Source organism: Hemitrygon akajei, chromosome 6 (genome assembly GCF_048418815.1).
Source record: "Hemitrygon akajei chromosome 6, sHemAka1.3, whole genome shotgun sequence".
NCBI classification, from domain to species: domain Eukaryota; kingdom Metazoa; phylum Chordata; class Chondrichthyes; order Myliobatiformes; family Dasyatidae; genus Hemitrygon; species Hemitrygon akajei.
Window position 1 is genome coordinate 128,382,037 of NC_133129.1, and position 18,655 is coordinate 128,400,691.

The 18,655-nt window shown below is 43.4% G+C and overlaps 1 protein-coding gene across 3 annotated transcripts in view; it reads right to left on the bottom strand.

Moving 5' to 3' along the window:
• Positions 1–18,655, bottom strand: part of cracr2b (calcium release activated channel regulator 2B) — a 153,809-nt gene that overhangs the window by 5,188 nt on the left and 129,966 nt on the right. For 2 of the 3 annotated variants that reach the window (XM_073049225.1, XM_073049227.1), the window contains exons 13-16: positions 10,811–10,946; positions 6,029–6,110; positions 5,447–5,561; positions 2,782–2,889 (exon numbers count right to left, since the gene is read on the bottom strand). In XM_073049225.1, the coding sequence (XP_072905326.1) occupies positions 2,782–2,889; positions 5,447–5,561; positions 6,029–6,110; positions 10,811–10,946 (441 nt within the window). The remainder of the gene's footprint in view (positions 1–2,781; positions 2,890–5,446; positions 5,562–6,028; positions 6,111–10,810; positions 10,947–18,655) is intronic. The other variant, XM_073049228.1, reaches the window with a different exon arrangement.

Sequence of the window (18,655 nt, forward strand, 5' to 3'; positions counted from 1 at the left end):
CACATTAGTATTCAAACATCAAGTGGCATTACATTTAAAAAAGGGATTAAGTTTGTCATAGCTGGGGCGGGTGGGTGTAGTGGGGATAAGCTCCCACTACTATTAAGTGTTACCAAAGGCTTGTGTCTCAAATAGCCTCTGACAACCAAGACCAGGTCCTGGCCTTAACAAGTGGCTTAGCTACTAAGCCTAGCGGAACAATTTCTACTGAAAAGAGAAGGGGAAAAGTGCCTCGACCACTTCCTCCGGCAGCTCCTTCCACAGACAGTCCACCCGTATCCCTCTAAGCCTTTCCTATCCGTGTCCCTGTCCGAGTGTCGTTAATGTACCTGCCTCGACCACTTCCTCTGGCAGCTCCTTCCACTGACGGACCACCCGTATCCCTCTAAACCTTTCCTATCCGTGTCCCTGTCCGAAAAGGAAAAATCTGGAGCTGGAATCCCTAAGGCAGTCCTGCAACACCGCTGGCACCAAACTGCATCTGCCTCTGCCTCTGCCTCTGCCATTCCTTTTGGATTCATTAGCTGCATTGAGATGGAGGGGCCTGCTGCATTGGTTCTCCATATTGTACTGGCTTGCATTTTAACTGACAGCGCTACGCCAACAATGTAGACAGGTAGGATGCAACATCCATGGTCGACATTGAGCAATGGAGGGCCTATATGTAAAAGGGGAATATCCACAATCAATTGCCCTGGGTTGAGCAATAAATGCAGCCTTAGCTGCACTGCCCACTTCTAAAAATCATTTTTAAAAATACTGATGATATGGTTTGAATGAAATATATACTGTATACGGTCATTCTAATTATTAACATATAACGGGGAAAACAGCAGATCCAACACTGACCCCTGTGGAACACTACTAGTCACCAGCAGCTAACAAGAAAAGGCCCCTCTTCCCACTGTTTGCCTCCTGCCAGTCAGTCAGTCTTCTGTCCCTGCAATACTTTGGGCCCTTATCTTGTGTAGCAACCTCATGTGGAGCACCTTGTCAAATGCCTTCTGAAAATCCAAGTAAACAGTGTACACTGACTCTCCTTAGTCTATCCTCAAAGAATTCTAACGTATTTGTCAGGCAAAACTTCCCTGAAGGAAACCATGCTGACTTCACCTATCTTATCACGTGCCTCCAAGTAACCCGAAACCTCATCCTTAGTAATGGACCCAAACATCTTACCAAGCACTGAATCAGGTTAACTGGCCTATAATTCCCTATCCTTTTGCCTCCTTCCCTTCTTAAAAAGTGTAGTGACATTTGCAATTTTCCAGTTCTCCAGAACCATTCCAGAATCCAATGATTCATGAAAGTTCACTACTAATGCCTCCACAATCTCTTCAGCTACCCCTTTTAGAGCCTTGTAGTGTAATCCATCTGGTCCAGATAACATATCCACCTTCAGACCTTTCAACATTTCAAGCTCCTTCTCCTTAGTAATAGCAACTGCACTCACTTCTGCCCCTTGACAAATTTCACGACACATATCGTTGATAATAAACCTGATTCTGATTCTTAAATTTCTGGCATACTGCTGGCATCTTCCACAGTGAAGACTAATGTAAAATACTTATTGAGTTCAATCTGAATATCTAACTGGATATAGTACTAGTTTCTTAAAGATTAGCTTTATTTGTCATATATACATGGAAGCATATATTAAAAAGTGTCATATGTGTCAACAAACAACACAGTCAGAGGATGTGTTGGGGGTAGCTGACAAGTGTCACCATGCTTCTGGCATCAATAGTTGGTGACTATTTTAATATTACATAGTCACACAAGCACAGTACAATGATTGAACTGATAAGGCACATTCAGTGCATTCCTGTTAGTAGAACCATACCCATATTTGTATTTATTTTCCATCTGAGATTACCATTCTCTGTATTGAACACAGTGGTGACTTGCCACTCCCAGAGGTGTTCATGTCTGTTTGTCAGTTTACATACTCTACAGTCAATTCATTGGCAACATATACAAAAGCCATTAAAGTGAATGGTTCACTATCAAACAAAGTGGAAGCAGTCAGTGAATGACCTTGATAAATTTGTTTAGTAGTTAAGAAATAGTAATATCCACAAAACACAAAGAAAATTGCTCTTGTGGGTTCCCATGATGTCAGTCTCACCTTTACCTTAAATGATTTTCAATTTGGTGCCAACTTGAGGCATTCTGTGAACACATCAAGCAGACTTAGCAATCTGACTGAAGATTTCTCACAGACAATAAATTAGGAAATATAAGGTACAAATTGCCATCAGTTTTTTGCAGAATATTAAATAAAAATTGGTACATAAGATTTGTGGTAAAAAGCTGCGAACCATGCTTGAAAAAGAAAAATGAAAATATTTTTTAAATCCAGAGATATATCTCCATAGAAGATTTTTTTAGTTGTAATTACAACAGATTGTGCTACTGAAACCCCACTCACATCTTAGTCATTATTTTTAATTTTAAACCTGTTTTATGCACAAAATAATGAGTTACAACTTTACATCAGCTCACAGATTTTGCATTGCTTGGATTTGTAAAATCTACGGCACATCATTGAGATGAGTGGACTACTATTAACACTAGCTTTTCATTTCAATGTGTCAGAAACTGGTTTCTGTTTTATCCATTAAGGTTGAATGTTGGCACTCTCAGTATCATTACAAATGAAAATTCAGCTTCTATTCTTGGCATTCATCTTTGCAAATTGCTGCTCTACATTTTTTATTACTCCATAAATCAAAAGTAGAAGATATAGTCAAAAATATTAATGGACTTAAAACCATTTACCTTTGCTAGCCGTTCACCTTCTGCTTTTGATACCCTTTGTGTTTCAGAGTTCAGAACATCTATTTTGTTGGCAAGTAGACAAATAACTGCCCTTTCATCAATTCCTTCCTGTTTTATCAGAATAGTAACAAGCTTTATTTTGTAAGGAAGCAAAATAATATGATCACTTTTATATCCACTGCCCAAACCTAGATGTACGGTCGATTAAATAGAGGGGAAAAATGGATTCTCAAACCACAGTAACTGTATTAACAATTGTGTCAGGGTACCACAATGCAGCCATTTACTTGGGCTTCCGTTTCAAAAATTTCCATGCAACAAATGAACCTTTAGAGGAACTTCATCTAATTGTTTGATAGTGAGCGTTTATTTGATGTGCTGGTTACTACTTATCATTCCAACTCTAAGATCAGAACTAATGTGTTATATCCTAAATGAGGTTAAGCAGAGTTAGGCAGAGTCACTCTCAATAATTTCTCCTCTGGCTCCTTTCAAATCCTTCAAACAAAAGATGTAGCCATGGGCACTCGCATGGGTCCCAGCTATGCCTGCCTTTTTGTCAGCTACGTGGAACAGTCCATGTTCCAGGCCTACAAAGGTATCCATTCCCCACTTTCCTGCACTGCATCGATCACTGCCTTGGTGCTGCTTCCTGCAACTATACCAAGTTTGTCGACTTCATCAACTTTGCCTCCAACTTCCACCCTGCCCTCAAATTTACCTGGTCCTCCTCCCTCCTCTTTCTTGATCTCACTGTCTCTATCTCTGGAGACAGCTTATCTACTGATGTCTATTATAAACCCACAGACTCTCACAGCCACCTGGACTATATCTCTTGCCACCCTGTTACTTGTAAAAATGCCATCCCCTCTCTCAATTCCTCCATCTCTGCCGCATCTGCTCTTGGCTTGAGGCTTTTCATTTTAGAACGAAGGAGATGTCCTCCTCAAAGAAAGGGTCTTTTCTTCCTACACCATCAATGTTGCCCTCAACCGCATTTATTCTATTTAACGTACATCTGCTCTTACTTCATCTTCTTGCCACTCTACCGAGGAAAGGGTTCCTCTTGTTCTCACCTACCACCCTACCAGCCTCCATGTCAAGTACATAATTCTCTGGAGCTTCCGCCATCCCAAACGGGAACCCACCACCAAGCACATCTTTCTCTCCCACCACACCCCCCCCCCCATCACTTTCAGCTTTCTGCAAGGATCACTCCCTATGCAACTCCCTTGTCCATTCATCCCAACCCACTAATCTCCCTCCTGTCACTTATCCTTGAAAGCGGAACAAATGTTACAGCTGCCCCTACACTTCCTCCCTCACTACCATTCAGGGCCCCAAACAGTCCTTCCAGGTGAGGCAACATTTCTCCTGTGAGTCTGTTGAGATCGTACAATGCCCTGTGCTCCTTGTGTGGCCTCCTGTGTATTGGAAAAAGTAGATTGGATGACCGTTTCGCTGAGAACCTATACTCCATCTCCCAGAGAACACCCATTTTAATTCCAATTCCCATTCCCATTCCAATAAGTCACTCCATGGCCTCCTCTACTGTCACAATGAGGCCACACTCAGGTTGGAGAAACAACACCTTGTATTCCGTCTGGGTAGCTTCCAACCTGATGGCGTGAGCATCGATTTCTCAAACTTCCGGTAATGCCCCCCCCCCCCCACCCCTGTCCTCTCTTTCACCATTCCCCATCCCTTTTTCCTTCTCTCACCATATCTCCTTGCCTGCCCATCACCTCCCTCTGGTGCTCCTCCCCCCTTTTCTTTCTTCCATGGCCTTCTGTCCTGTCCTATTAGACTCCCCCTTCTCCAGCCCTGTATCTCTTTCACCAATCAACTTCCCAGCTCTTTACTTCATCCCTCCACCTCCCGGTTTCAGCTACCACCTTGTACTTCTCTCTCCCCTCCCCCACTTTGTAAATCTACTCCTCATCTTTTTTTCTGCAGTCCTGCTGAAGGGTCTCGGCCTGAAATGTCGACTGTACTTTCTTCCATAGATGCTGCCTGGCCTGCTGAGTTCTTCCAGCATCTGCAGATTTTACCTTGTTTGTAGAGTGTACCCATTTGTTTTGTTGTTCATCCACAATGAACTTCAGCATAATTGTCTGTAAGGTTCTTTAACCCTTTTTCAACAAAGTGATTCTACCATCCTTACTCCACGTGGCCTTTCTGTAATTTCAATGTGGGTGAATCATAGTTGTGTACTGAAAGGTTAAACAGGCCAAAACTCTTTACTCTAAAAAAGTTAACTGAAGGGTAATCTGACAGCCTCAAGATGATGGAAGACTTGATGGATAAATGTGGAGGAGTTGGCAAGACCAAAATAAGGGGTCATAAACACAAGGCAAGCTGACTGGGAATGTAGTGACTACGAGGCGAGTGATCCCTGGTTCAAATCCAGCTGGCTTATTGCACGTTTTTAATCATGCTGGGTTGAGTGTCAAGCTAGCAACTCGGCTTCATAAAAAAGACAAAAATGCTAAAGAAACATCAAAGTTGATGCCTGATGCTCCACAAGGCGTGCAGAGGAATAACAAATACAAGACAGTTACTAATAAATTATGAGGGGGGCATTTGGGAGAAATTCACAAGAATATGGAACTTGCTTTCAAAGGGAGTATATGAGTCAAACTTGGCACTCTCAACACTCTCCTACCTGGACATTGGCCATCCAGTTCCTGACAGCTGTGAAGGACACCTCAGACGTAACATCATACATCACCACCACACCATCTGCTTTGCGGAAATACTGCTTGGAAATGCTACGAAACCTTTAAAATGAGTACAAGGAGACAATTGAACAATAATCAACTGTATTGTTTGCTAAAAAAAAAGTTCAGTCAGGTGTGTTGTTTCTTTGTTAGCGCACTAAGTTTCTTACTAACTAATTCTAAATAGTTTGAACAAGAGCACCACAATTGGTCAGGAATCCCTGGAACTTTTACCCAATCAGAGGAAGTACTTAAGTAGAGATACATAGTTATTTGAAAGATCAGGGAATTGGCAAGTTATGGGAACAAGCATAGAAGAGGAAGAGAGACCCATGAGGGATTAGTTTGGACTGCTTCCCTTCCTTTTCTATAGAATTTGTCTCCTACAACTCCTAACAACAGAGACATAGATTTAACTTCAATTAAAAGTGAGTCATGTTCAGTTTTAGGGCTGGTTGTGATGAAGTACGTGTTCATTATCAATAAAATGCTACTTGAGAGGATGGGGTAGATTTGTGGCCAATTACCGTTCCTGGCCTGCAGTATCCCACAGTTGGAGGGCTACTCGTGTATTGTCCAAAACCAAACTCTTCACTTGGAAATCAATGCCTAAAAGCAGGGAAAAAAGAAATTGATAAGTGAACAGAAGCAGCAGTTTCTAACCCAACATTTTTATTTCAGTTTTCTAGCATTTGCATTATCTTTCTCATCAATATGGTGACTCTTACTTCTCCCTGTATTAAATTTTATTTGCCAGGTTCTTTAGAAAAAATGATAGATAATAATGCAATTTACACTAGTAAACAGTTTTATTCCACAAGAGAGAAGCTGTCCACCTTTCTGTTGTGTAGTTAACATTTCAGTAATGTTTGAGTAATATTGTATATATATTGGTTGATTAAGCATTTTTGTTCATTTGGATAATTCATTGTGTATTATCTGTATGAATATGTGAATTGCTTAAGTCATCGTGTGATATGTGCATACTTGGCACAAAGTTAGACTAACATTTTGAACTCCAGTGTCTTCCTTTGAATTAGTTTAATGTTTTGAAGTTACAAAATGTAACATTCATGACAAGGGGTTTTTAAAGCGAACCCAAGACAGCTACCAATTTGTTGAAGCGCAGCAAAACATTTGAACTAAAACAAAATGAAACAAGGAATGGAGAGAAAAAAATCCAGTCCAACACATGCAGAGACTGTCAATTTTTTTAAAAAGACAGTTATCGGAAAAATGCACGGGTTCATAAAGAGTGAGTACTAAGTGATTATAAGTCATAAAAAAGCAGAAATTGCAGGATACCTCAGGAAGATTAATGACCTTGATTTCAAAAGGAATAACTAGCTCATGTATACTGAGCTAAATGAACAGTACTTGAAGCAAATGAAATAGCCAATGTGAAACAAGTGCCAATTTTGCTGAGAATATTGGGTTTAAAGGCATACAGCTTGTTTCGATGTTTGACTGCTCCAAACATACCAACAGAAATGAGCTTTGCTGATATTGTCAAAGTAGTGCAGGAACATTTCGAACTGAAGCTTCTGCTGATTGCAGAATGCTTTAGGTTTGATAAGTGGAATCAAAAAGGAGAGTCCATTCAGCATACGTGGCTGAATTGAAGAGATTGCCTGAGCATTGTCAGTTCAAAGATGGATTTAATGATGCATTGACAAATTGTTTAATTTGCGAAATCTTAAAAGAAACCATTTAAAAAGGTTACTGACTGACGCACAACTTATATTTAAAAGAGCAGTTGAAATTGCTGTTTCAATGGAAACCACAGACAGGGACGCCATTGAGCTGCAGTCAGGAATGAAAGCGAGCAGGAAAAACATGCAACATCTGAGCAGAAACTGACCTGGCTGAGCAAACTGTGTAAAGACAAAATTTGCAGAAAATGCAAAGAAGTAGGATATATACAAAGAGCATGTCAGGCAGACAAAAATAAATGGTCTGCACAGAGGAAGGACAAGAAAAAAAGTCAAGTTGCAGTTTCACAAAGAACACTAATCTGCATCACACACAAAATGTTATAGGAACTCAACAGGCCAGGCAGCATCTTTGGAAAAGAGTACTGTTGACATTTTGGGCCGAGGCCCTTCATCAGAACTAACCTGCGTGCTGTTGATGAAAAATCTAATAATAATGAGAGTAACACAGGACCTTGAGATTTACAGTGTGAATCAGCATTTCAAAGATACCAAACTGAAGCCTACAGATATCCAACTATGAACCTATGCTGGAGAAAAGATAACTCCTGTGGAAAAGACATTCCTAACTGTGAAACACAACCACCAACAAGCTACATTGAGCTTGTATATGGGAAAAACAGTAGGACCAGCATTATGGAGGTGTGATTGGCTGAAACAACTTGATAAGAGATCCATCCACCATTCACATGCCAGATCCCCTGCAATGAAACCAACTGCAAGTGAATTAAGAAAGGTACAAGATGATGCCACAATTGTCTGTATGCTGAACCCCATGAACACAGGACATGCGGGTGTTGGTGCCAACTTCGGTGTCTCTGGTTGGAAAACATATAGGATCAAGGAAGGACCACGCAGCTCAGACAAATCGTGAAAGTGACAAAAGCAGTGGTCCGACTACAACAGTTTTTGAAGGCAACAAAAGCTTTAGATATGTTAATCGGGCAGTTACTTGTAGAATATGGCTTGGTTTTAGGCTGGGAGAGAGTTCAAGGAGCTTCTGGGAAGTTGCAAGAGTTCACCTTTTGTGAGTATAAAGAACCAGAATCGACTCCACGTGCATAAAAGTTATTGCATGAACTTCAAATGGGAGACAAAAAGCTGCTTTTAAATGTAGATGCAAAGACCAAAGCCCAGCTGGATGAAAGGAAGGCCAAAAATGAAGGAGTCAATGGAGATACGAAAACAGAGAATTTGTCAGATAATGTTGTGGATAAGAAAGACAAGAGGAGAGATCAGATCATAAATGAGCCAATAGAAGGATTAATAAGAGAATACTCCATTGAACTAAATGGGCCTACCCATGATTAGGAACTAGAACTAGAAGAAGAAAGGTGGCTACAGCCATCAGGGCTGCTTCCTGTAATCTCAGAGCTGACTCCTACAGCCAGCTGAACCTAAGATTGTTCGACAGCCATGGGTCTCGCCTGCCAAACGGAGAGATTCCCCCTTATCAGGAAAGACATTATCCCACAAGAGTAACAAATCCTCCACAGCGATGTATGCCTGAACGGGACATTTTAAAATTACTATGCTGTGGATGTCTGTATATAGTAGTTGTATTATATAGTATACTGGCAAATAGTTGAGATGTATTCTAGAATCAGGTGGAGCTTCGGAGACAATGGTGCCTAACGGTGACTTCTTTGCTTGCATCTTTGGAAACAGTGCTATTTTTCTCTTTCAGGGTTCTTTTGAAGACCCTGACCTGGAGTTACATGCTGACTTCGGTTCTTTGCGGGAATGGGACCCGCTGTCCAGGTCTCATGACTGGCCGCTATTCGATACACCAAGGACGCGGCCCAGAAGATTAGCTCACCTTCAGAGTTTCGGGATTTCGTGTCTCTGGAGGCAGGCGGACCTGAGGTCGGTGCCTCTGCAGGAAATTGTTGTGTTGTGGGAGATGGAAGATCTCTGGCTGTGTGCACAGAGACCTGAGTCCTTTGGACACAGAGCTCGGAAAAAACAATGCAACAGACTTTTAACATTGTAAATCAGTGAGTTGTTTGTTATGTCTCCCCTCTCATTGTGAAACAGAGACACCTCTTTTTCCCTTATTAGGGAGAGAGAGGGAGCCTGTGGTATGTCGAATGAGTAGTTTTTGGGGTGCTGCAAGTCTGTCTTTATTGATGCTTTGCTGCACGCTTGAGTACTCAGTGGGGGGGGGGCAATGCTTTCTTTGCTGGTGGGGGAGGGGGGATTGTTGTTTTGCGGCTGCTTATGCGTGGGTAGAGGGAGCTGGGGTGGGCTTTGGGGTGCTAACATTTAACTGTCATTCATTCATGCTCCGTTTTTGTGGATGTTCATAAAGAAAAAGAATTTCAGGATGTATATTGTATACATTTTTCTGACATTAAATGTACCTTTGAAACCTTTGAGATTGAGTTGGAGTTTATAGCTAAGCAAGGAGTGTTGTCTATTTAATATATCAGCAATATTCGATTAATTTTATATATGTATGTGTATATATATATTGGTTTATTATGCATTCCTGTTGGTTCAGATAATTCTTTGCAGTTTATATGTATGAATTGCATACATCATCACATTATCACATGATAAGTATGCGCCTCACTTCAAGTGGCATCATCTTGTACCTTTCTTAATTCACTTACAGTTGGTTTCATTGCAGGGGATCTGGCATGCGAATGGTGGATGGATCTGCTATCAAGTTGTTTCAGCCAATCACTCCTCCATAATGCTGGTCCTACTGTTTTTACCATATACAAGCTCAACGTAGCTTGTTGGTTGTTGTGTTTCACAGTTATGAATGTCTTGAAAAACCTTCCTCTAATATCCCCCTTGAACTTTCCTCCCCTTACACTTTGAACCAGAATTCTCCAGGTGGAGATGTGAGTGATAACGTTAGGTTAAGATCACCTCAGTAATTCCAATGTCAAAGCATACAAAGCACATTGTACGACGTGCTGATCAAGTTTTACGGCATCCAATAAATACGCAGCTAGATGGATTCCTGGATTTTAAATACATCAGTTGTTCTGGGGAATCTAAGTTATAAAGTGACTTGATTATATTAAAGTGTTTATAAATTGGTTGGAGCTGCAGGCTTTCTGCTGAATCGCAGAATAACAGCGTATTCAGAAAAGTGTCAAAGGCAGAGCGTAAAGTTTTCGGCTAAATTTCCAGGGAATATATTGCATTACTTCCTACTTCCAATTGATTCATCTTCACATATCTACCACTGGTTATCCAATATGTCTATATTCCTAGCAATTCACACAGCAATTAGATAATCCCTAAACATATAGCAATCGTGATTCATATTCAATATTTTTAGAAACAGATAACTCAAATAACTTTTTTTTACTGCCCCCTATTATTTTTCTCCCAAGTTGCTCTCAGCAATACTCTGGCAATTGCTTATTAATTCCTGGTGATTTCACATCAATACACGGGTGAATACAATAGGAATGAAGAGAATGCAAGATTAGTTGGTAGGAAAGGCAGAATGCAGTTTACACCAAGTTCCACTACACATGTCTGTATGCAGATTTGTAAAGAAACTCAGCTTGTTTTATTATGTATAAAGAAGAAAATGTCATTTATTATTAGAGCAATTCAAAATTTCATAGTTACCAATTGTTGCATTAGTTTCAGGGAGAAATCGGTCATAGCAGAATCGATGAATAAACGAACTCTTCCCAACACCAGAATTCCCGATAAACACCACTTTAAACATTCTGTCAGGGGACGATCTCATTGGCTCAGACTCCTAGATAAAAGGATAAAAGGAGGATCCGTTTACTTCCTTCCAAGACCAATGAGAATCAGTCCCAAGTGATCTACACTTTTTCATGGACCCACATTTCTGATCTGTAGTAACACTTATTCACTGTTTTGGTCGGCATCTGTTATTGAAATTTATTTTAGAGATGCAGTACCACTCTTGTCCAACAGGATGCACTGTTGGTGAGTAAGAATGCCATAATTTACACCACCAACTGATTGTGAAGGAAATATATCAGAATCAGAATCAGAATCAGAATCAGACTTTAATCGCCAAGTACCTATGCACATACAAGGAATTTACTTCCGGCAGATGTTGTCTCTCTGCTCATAACAATAATAATGATAAATATAAATGAAAATATAGATTATACATACAGGTAGTGCAATCCAAGTAATAGTTAGCCGACAATTAACCGGCAGTTAAGCTTTATATGAAGTAAATGCATGACACAATCAAATATATCAAAATATTTTGCTAATGTCATTATTGTAATGCAATTGTTCTAAATGCTGTTATTAAATATCTAAGGAAAATGAAAAATATCCACATAAAAATATTCTGTGTCAAATTACTATGCTTATGTGAAACTTCTCACATTAGAAATGGTCAAACTCCTGTTGGGTTAATGCTTCTTTAGGAAGGAAAAAAGAAATCAAATATCTAAGAAATCAAACAACAAAAAGCAATTGCTAAACTACATAAAAAAGCTTGGATTTCCCAAGCCGCAATGAACAATTGTTTTTATCCCCAGAATACATCATGGGCTTTTGCATAGGAAGGCCTTTGTCAGGCATTTAGACAAAGCCACAAGGGTATCGGGGATGTCTTAACAAAAGAATGATGCTGCGGATCTTAACAACCATTCGGAATGCCTGCTGAGCAGCACAAGCCCTGAACCAAGTGGTAGCAGCTGGAATGTTCAACATACGTGAAATTAAGTACAGAAAGTGGAACAGGTCAAGATTTAGATAAAAACAATATAAAAAAAGGCAAAAATAAAACAAGAAGAAAAAATCTTTTGTAAAGCTCCAAAATAAATTCAATTTTACACTTAATAAATTTAATGTTCTGAGCCTGAAAATTGTTTCACTGTAGTTAATGGACATCATATCATTAGAGTACTTGAACGTGAAGAAGAAAAAGCCATACATTTTTCTGATGTCCCTAATGTGCATAGAACTAGATGAGGACAGTAATATATTTTTATCTTGACTAGATGCTGTTATTGCACAGCATCCCAATTAGAAAGCACTTGAGAATGGTGAACTCCCCCATAGTGGAGCTGGAATCAGATGTGCAACACTTCACTGTCACATTCCACTGTGGAAAGACAGGTTGAGATGAGGTGGGATAAAAAGAGAGCAAAAGAAGAGAAGATGAACGGGGAGGAGTGGGAGAGGTGAATGGAGAGAAAGAAGATCAGTGTTTGGTGCAGCAAAGTTCAGAAAGAAGAGAAGTGTGGAGAATGAAGATAAATGGAGGGATGTGGAGTGAAGTCAAATGCAAGGAACTTAATGTAGGAAGTGAAAAGAGGAATGAAGAGTTAAGGAGAAATGAGTCAAGAGTTGAAATGAATGGAGATGAGAGTTAATAAAAAGGAGTGAGAAATTTGATGCATTCTTGAATGAAGGCATAGAAATTAAGAGAGGACGGGAAAAGATGCTGGCTTATGTAGTTAAGTAAACTACTTAAGAACTTTTTAAAGCTATTATTAATGCTTTTTGAGAGAGTGATTTAGATGCATATCATATTTTTACTGAGTTAAGTATTGTATGTAATTAGTTTTGCTACAACAAGTGTATGGGACATTGGAAAAAATGTTGAATTTCCCCATGGGGATGAATAAAGTATCTATCTGTCTATCTATCTATCTATCTTTAAATTGAGTTGACAGAAAATTCCTGTGTGTCCCATTTCCTTGAGCAGTCACTGGTGTCCACAAAGGCACACCCACAATGACGTTCAAATACAAAAATAGGAGCAACAATAGGTGATTGAGCAAGTTTTTGACTCAAGGATGAAGGAATGAAAATGCGTGGTGAATGATTCATGGAGAAATGTAGTGCTGCTCTCCTGATCTTGCCATAATAGGTGCAAATTTCAGGAATTCCCGTTACAATGCTGCAGGGCATTTTGCAATCATTAAAGAATGCAGCTGGCAGCAGGAGTAAATATTTGAATGTTCAATGGGGTGGACAGCTTTTACCTGGAGTTTTTCTCATGCAGCAAATAAAGAGAATTCGATTGTATTCCAGATGTACTTTTAAGATAAGTCAACTACTCTCTGATAAACATTGCTGGTCCACTTATATTTCTTGCCAGTGGCAAATCCAAGGATGTAGCTGGATGTGTTGACATTAGCAAGATTTTGAAGGACAAGTGGTTAGGAAGACCACTGTGAAGGCTAAACTTATTCAGTATGTGTGATACAACAAATACCTATCTGCCGTGTGTGTGTGTGTGTGTGTGTGTGTGTGTGTGTGTGTGTGTGTGTGTGTGTGTGTGTGTGTGTGTGTGTGTGTGTGTGTGTGTGTGTGCGCGCGCACGCGCCCTTAACTCCTGGTGGAGTCGTCGGGGTGCCATCATGACAAGCTTTTTGCACCGATCTTCTTGGTGATTGCTCATCGTACAGCGTGTCTTGGGCAGCTGAAACCTGGCGAAGCCCATCACTCTCCAGTTTTTCTTTACGAGGTCAAGTTGCTAGCTCGACACTCAACCCAGGCACGTTTGGAGAGCGTGCAAGGGACCTCTCACCCCAAGGTCCAGCGCTGATGCGACTACGCCACCAGCCAGTTACTGTTGCACATGATCACAGATTATTTCATTATTGGGAATGTTATGAATGGAAATGCACTCCGTACTGTACATTCACACTTTGAGGGCTCAGCAGTTGAAGCACTGCCTTGGTAAACTCCTGGTCTGAAGCCCTTGGGCAGAGAGGATTGGCCTCCAACAAGCACAACTACCTTCCACTGTACTGGGTGCAACTCCAAAGAGTGGTGAAATCCCTACCCCCATCCAAAGTGGTGAAATCCCCATTTCTCATCCCTCTCCTCCAATCACAATTGATTTGTTTTGCCTGTTGATGCCACCAATAGTGTCTTTGTTCCAAAGCTATTTCAAGTTACCTTACTTCTGGAATTATTTTGGCAATAATTGGGCCAATATTTTTTTTAAAGATCTGGAGTTATCCTGGTATTGGTGAAATCTATCCTTTCAGTGATCAGGTTTCTTGTGGTAAGTAATATTTGATAGCCATTTCAATGGTACCTTCCATCACTATGCTGATAAATGAAGGTACAATTTGTAGCAGTAGATAAGCTTAGATTTATCCTGTTATTTTGTAAACAGCACATGCCTGGATAATTTCCTACATTTTTGACTGGATGGCAAAAGATGCATTGAACTGCTTGGCTTGAGGAACACAGATTATTCTGCAGGTAGGCTTTAACAGTACAGCCAGAAGGTTGTTTCTGCAAGTGTCTCTATCTGTATCCAGCTCAATCAATCATTTCATGAAATAAATCAGTTGAAATCTATTATCCTTGATTAGTAAGGAAGCTGAATTCAAGCATCCGCCTGGCACTCTAGTCTGTGATGAACAGAGGGGAGAGATAAGAGAGTGAATGGCCAGGCATGGAGAAGCCAGGTGAGAGTTAGCTTGGAAAAGAGATGTGGAGATATAGGGAGAGGCCTGGTGTGGATATGGATGGATGGAAGACGGATTGCTAGAACCCAGCCAACCGTTAATTCACAATCTGATTACTAATCAAATCTCAAAAAAGCCAGCAGTTTTTTACTAATGTATTATTTTCTAAAGACATCTGAATTGATCTCAATAAAGGAAAACTAGAAAAAATCTAGACCATATTTTATAATGTTTATTGAATCTAAACAAGATATCAAATGGTCATGGAACTACATGGTATATTTAGATGTACAACTTTAAATTTTCAGACAGCAGGCATGGCACAGGGGATATGTGAGGAGAGTATGCATTCTTGATGAGATGTAAAAATACAATATCTTTCCAGGCTTTCTTTGTTGCATAATCATAAACTTCAGGCAATACGATTTACATCAGTATTACTTAAACTTTTCATACAATACCATAAACTTAACGAAAAGAAAGTACAATAACTACAATCTGAGAACTCAAATGTTCCTTATCATACTGAACTGGTTTTCCCTTCGCTCAGTGGGAGGGTCCAGACTTCATTTTGTGAACTTGTACACAGGGGAAATTGTTCTATCGTTTGCAGATGACATAAAACGTGGAAGCACTATCAACACTGAGGAGAATACCGATTGAGTGCAAGATCGTAGACAGACCGGTGGAATGAGAAGGTAAATGTAATACAGGGAAGTGTAAGGTGATATATTTTGGCAGAAGAATGATGAAAGGTGATATTGTGGCGACCCACTTTCTGCGCAGGCGAACCGGCTCACAAATAGCCAGCGTGCGGGGAGAGACTTTGGTAATGCACCTCTGATGTCATTTCCACCTGGAGAGGGCAGGCGCTAGGGATTAAATGCCAGCGCTGCGAAGTTTGAATAAACTAGTCTCGAAACGACTTACCAACTGCGTGTCGTCTCTAGCTCTGTATGTAGTACATCGCTACATTGGTGACCTCTACGGTCCAAACGGGATTTGGACAAAAGATGACCGACTCTTCATCTGTTCACGCAGTTTCGCTAAAACTGCCGACTTTCTGGACGCTGCGACCACGCGTGTGGTTTAGCCAAGCAGAAGCCCAGTTCCGGATTCAGCAGATATCCTCTGATTCCACGCGTTACTACCACGTGGTGAGCGCCCTTGACCAGGAGACGGCCGCCCAGGTTGCGGATTTCATACAGTCGCCCCCGGAAGAAGGCAAATATGAAGCATTCAAAGCGTTGCTCATTGGGACCTTTGGCTTCTCACGGCGTGAGCGGGGTGCCCACCTGCTTCACCTGGACAGCTTGGTAGACAAACTGCTGTCAGCATTGATGAACGAGATGCTGGCCCTGGCTGACGGACACAAGCCCATGTTTGAGCAAGCGTTCCTAGAGCAACTGCCCGAGGACATACATCTGCTGCTGGCCGACGCAGATTTCAGCGACCCCCGGAAGGTGGCGGCCCGGGCAGACGTGCTGTGGAAAGCCAAGAGGGAGAGCGTGGCATCCGTCGGTCAGATTACCAGGCCACGCGCCCAACAGCAGACCAGACTAGGCCCGGCAGGGAGGGGCGCACACAACACAGAGGCAGGAGTGAGGAGGACAGTGAACAGTGGTGTTTCTACCACCAGCGGTGGGGCACAGAAGCCCGCCGTTGTCGCCCGCCCTGCCAGGGCCAGGGCCAGCTGCCGCTGATGACTATGGCAGCTGGCCACCAGGACAGCCTTTTGTACGTCTGGGACAAACAGTCGGGACGCCGCTTCTTGGTCGACACCGAAGCAGAAATCAGCGTCTTGCCCCCGACGGGGTACGACACCCGCAACAGGAAGCCAGGACCCACCCTGAGGGCCGCAAACGGCAGCAAGATACGGACCTACGGCACCCGCACAGTGCAGCTGCAGTTCAGCGCCAGCCAGTTCATGTGGGACTTCACACTGGCCGCCGTGGCCCAACCACTCCTGGGGGCGGACTTCTTGCGAGCTCACAGCCTGCTGGTCGACTTGCAAGGGAAAAGACTGGTACATGCCGAGACTTCCCAGACGTTCTCCCTGGGTGAAGCTAAGTTGCCGGCCCCACACCTGGACTCCATCACGCTGTCGGACAACGAATTCACCAGAATCCTGGCAGACTTTCCATCGATTCTGGCACAGCAGTTCATGGCAGCCATGCCCAGACACGGGGTACAACACCACATTCCAACCCCGAGACCACCCCTCCACGCCCATGCACGAAGGCTCCCCCCGGAAAAGCTCCGCCTGGCGAAGGAGGAGTTCAAGAGGATGGAGGAATTGAGGATCGTACGGAGGTCCAACAGCCCATGGGCCTCCCCCCTGCACATGGTGCCCAAAGTAGCCGGGGGTTGGAGACCATGCGGCGACTACCGCAGACTGAACGAGGCTACCACTCCAGACCGCTACCCCGTGCCGCACATACAGGACTTTGCAGCATACCTGCACGGGGCAAGCATCTTTTCCAAAGTAGACCTCGTCCGGGGATACCATCAAATCCGGGTGCTCCCTGAAGACATCCCCAAAACAGCACTCATCACCCCGTTCGGCCTGTTCGAATTCCTCCGAATGCCGTTCAGCCTGAAGAATGCCGCACAGATGTTCCAGCGGCTAATGGATGTGGTGGGACGTGACCTGGACTTTGCATTCATCTATTTGGACGACATCCTTATAGCCAGCAGTAGTCGTCAGGAGCATCTGTCCCACCTCCGCCAGCTCTACTCCCGCCTGAGTGATTTCGGCTTCACGATCAACCCGGCCAAATGCCAGTTCAGTCTCGATACCATTGTCTTCCTGGGCCACGGGATTACTAAAGACAGGGCAACACCTCTGCCCGCCAAGGTAGACACGATCCGTCACTTTGCCCAGCCCAACACAGTCAAAGGCCTGCAGGAGTTCATTGGTATGGTGAACTTCTACCACCGTTTCCTCCCCTCAGCAGCCCGTATCATGCGCCCTTTGTACACCCTGATGTCGGGTAAAGGCAAGGACATTACTTGGGATGAGGAGGCCGCGGCCGCTTTCGTTAAAGCCATGGAAGCCTTGGCAGATGCCACGATGCTGGTGCACCCCCGAACGGACGTTCCGACTGCCCTCATGGTGGACGCATCCGACACAGCAGTCGGTGGGGTGCTGGAGCAGCTCATCGAGGGGCGCTGGCAACCCCTGGCGTTCTTCAGCAAGCACCTACGACCACCCGAACTCAACTACAGTGCTTTCAATCGGGAGCTGTTGGCACTGTATCTGGCAATCCGGCATTTCAGGTACTTCTTAGAAGGCAGGCCGTTCACCGCGTTCACGGACCACAAACCACGAAGGTGTACGATCCCTGGTCGGCTCGCCAGCAGAGACATTTATCCTACATATCCGAGTACACGATGGACATCCAGCATGTCTCGGGAAAGGACAACGTCGTGGCAAACGCACTCTCCAGACCAGCTGTCCAGGCCCTGTCCCTGGGAGTGGACTATGCAGCACTGGCGGAGGCGCAGCAGGCAGGCAACGAGATGCCCAGCTACAGGACCGCAGTCTCGGGTTTGCAGCTGCAGGACTTTCTTGTGGGCCCAGGTGAGAGGACCCTCCTGTGCGACGTGGCTACCGGCCAACCTCGCCCCATCGTCCCGGCAGCCTGGAGGTGGCGAGTTTTCGACTCCATACACGGTTTGGCGCACCCATCTATCAGGACAACCATCCGACTGGTCTCCAGCAAGTTCACGTGGCACGGACTTCGCAAGCAGGTCAGTGAATGGGCCAGAACGTGCGCGCAGTGCCAAACAGCCAAGGTGCAGCGGCACACTAAAGCCCCGCCGCAGCAGTTCGAACCCACCCGCCGGAGGTTCGACCACATTCATGTGGATATTGTGGGCCCCCTACCAGTGTCCCGAGGAGCGCGGTACCTCCTAACTATGGTAGACCAGTTCACCAGGTGGCCAGAGGCGGTCCCGCTCACCGACACATCTGCTGATTCCTGCGCCCGAGCACTGATTGCAACCTGGGTAGCACGTTTCGGAGTACCGGCCCACATTA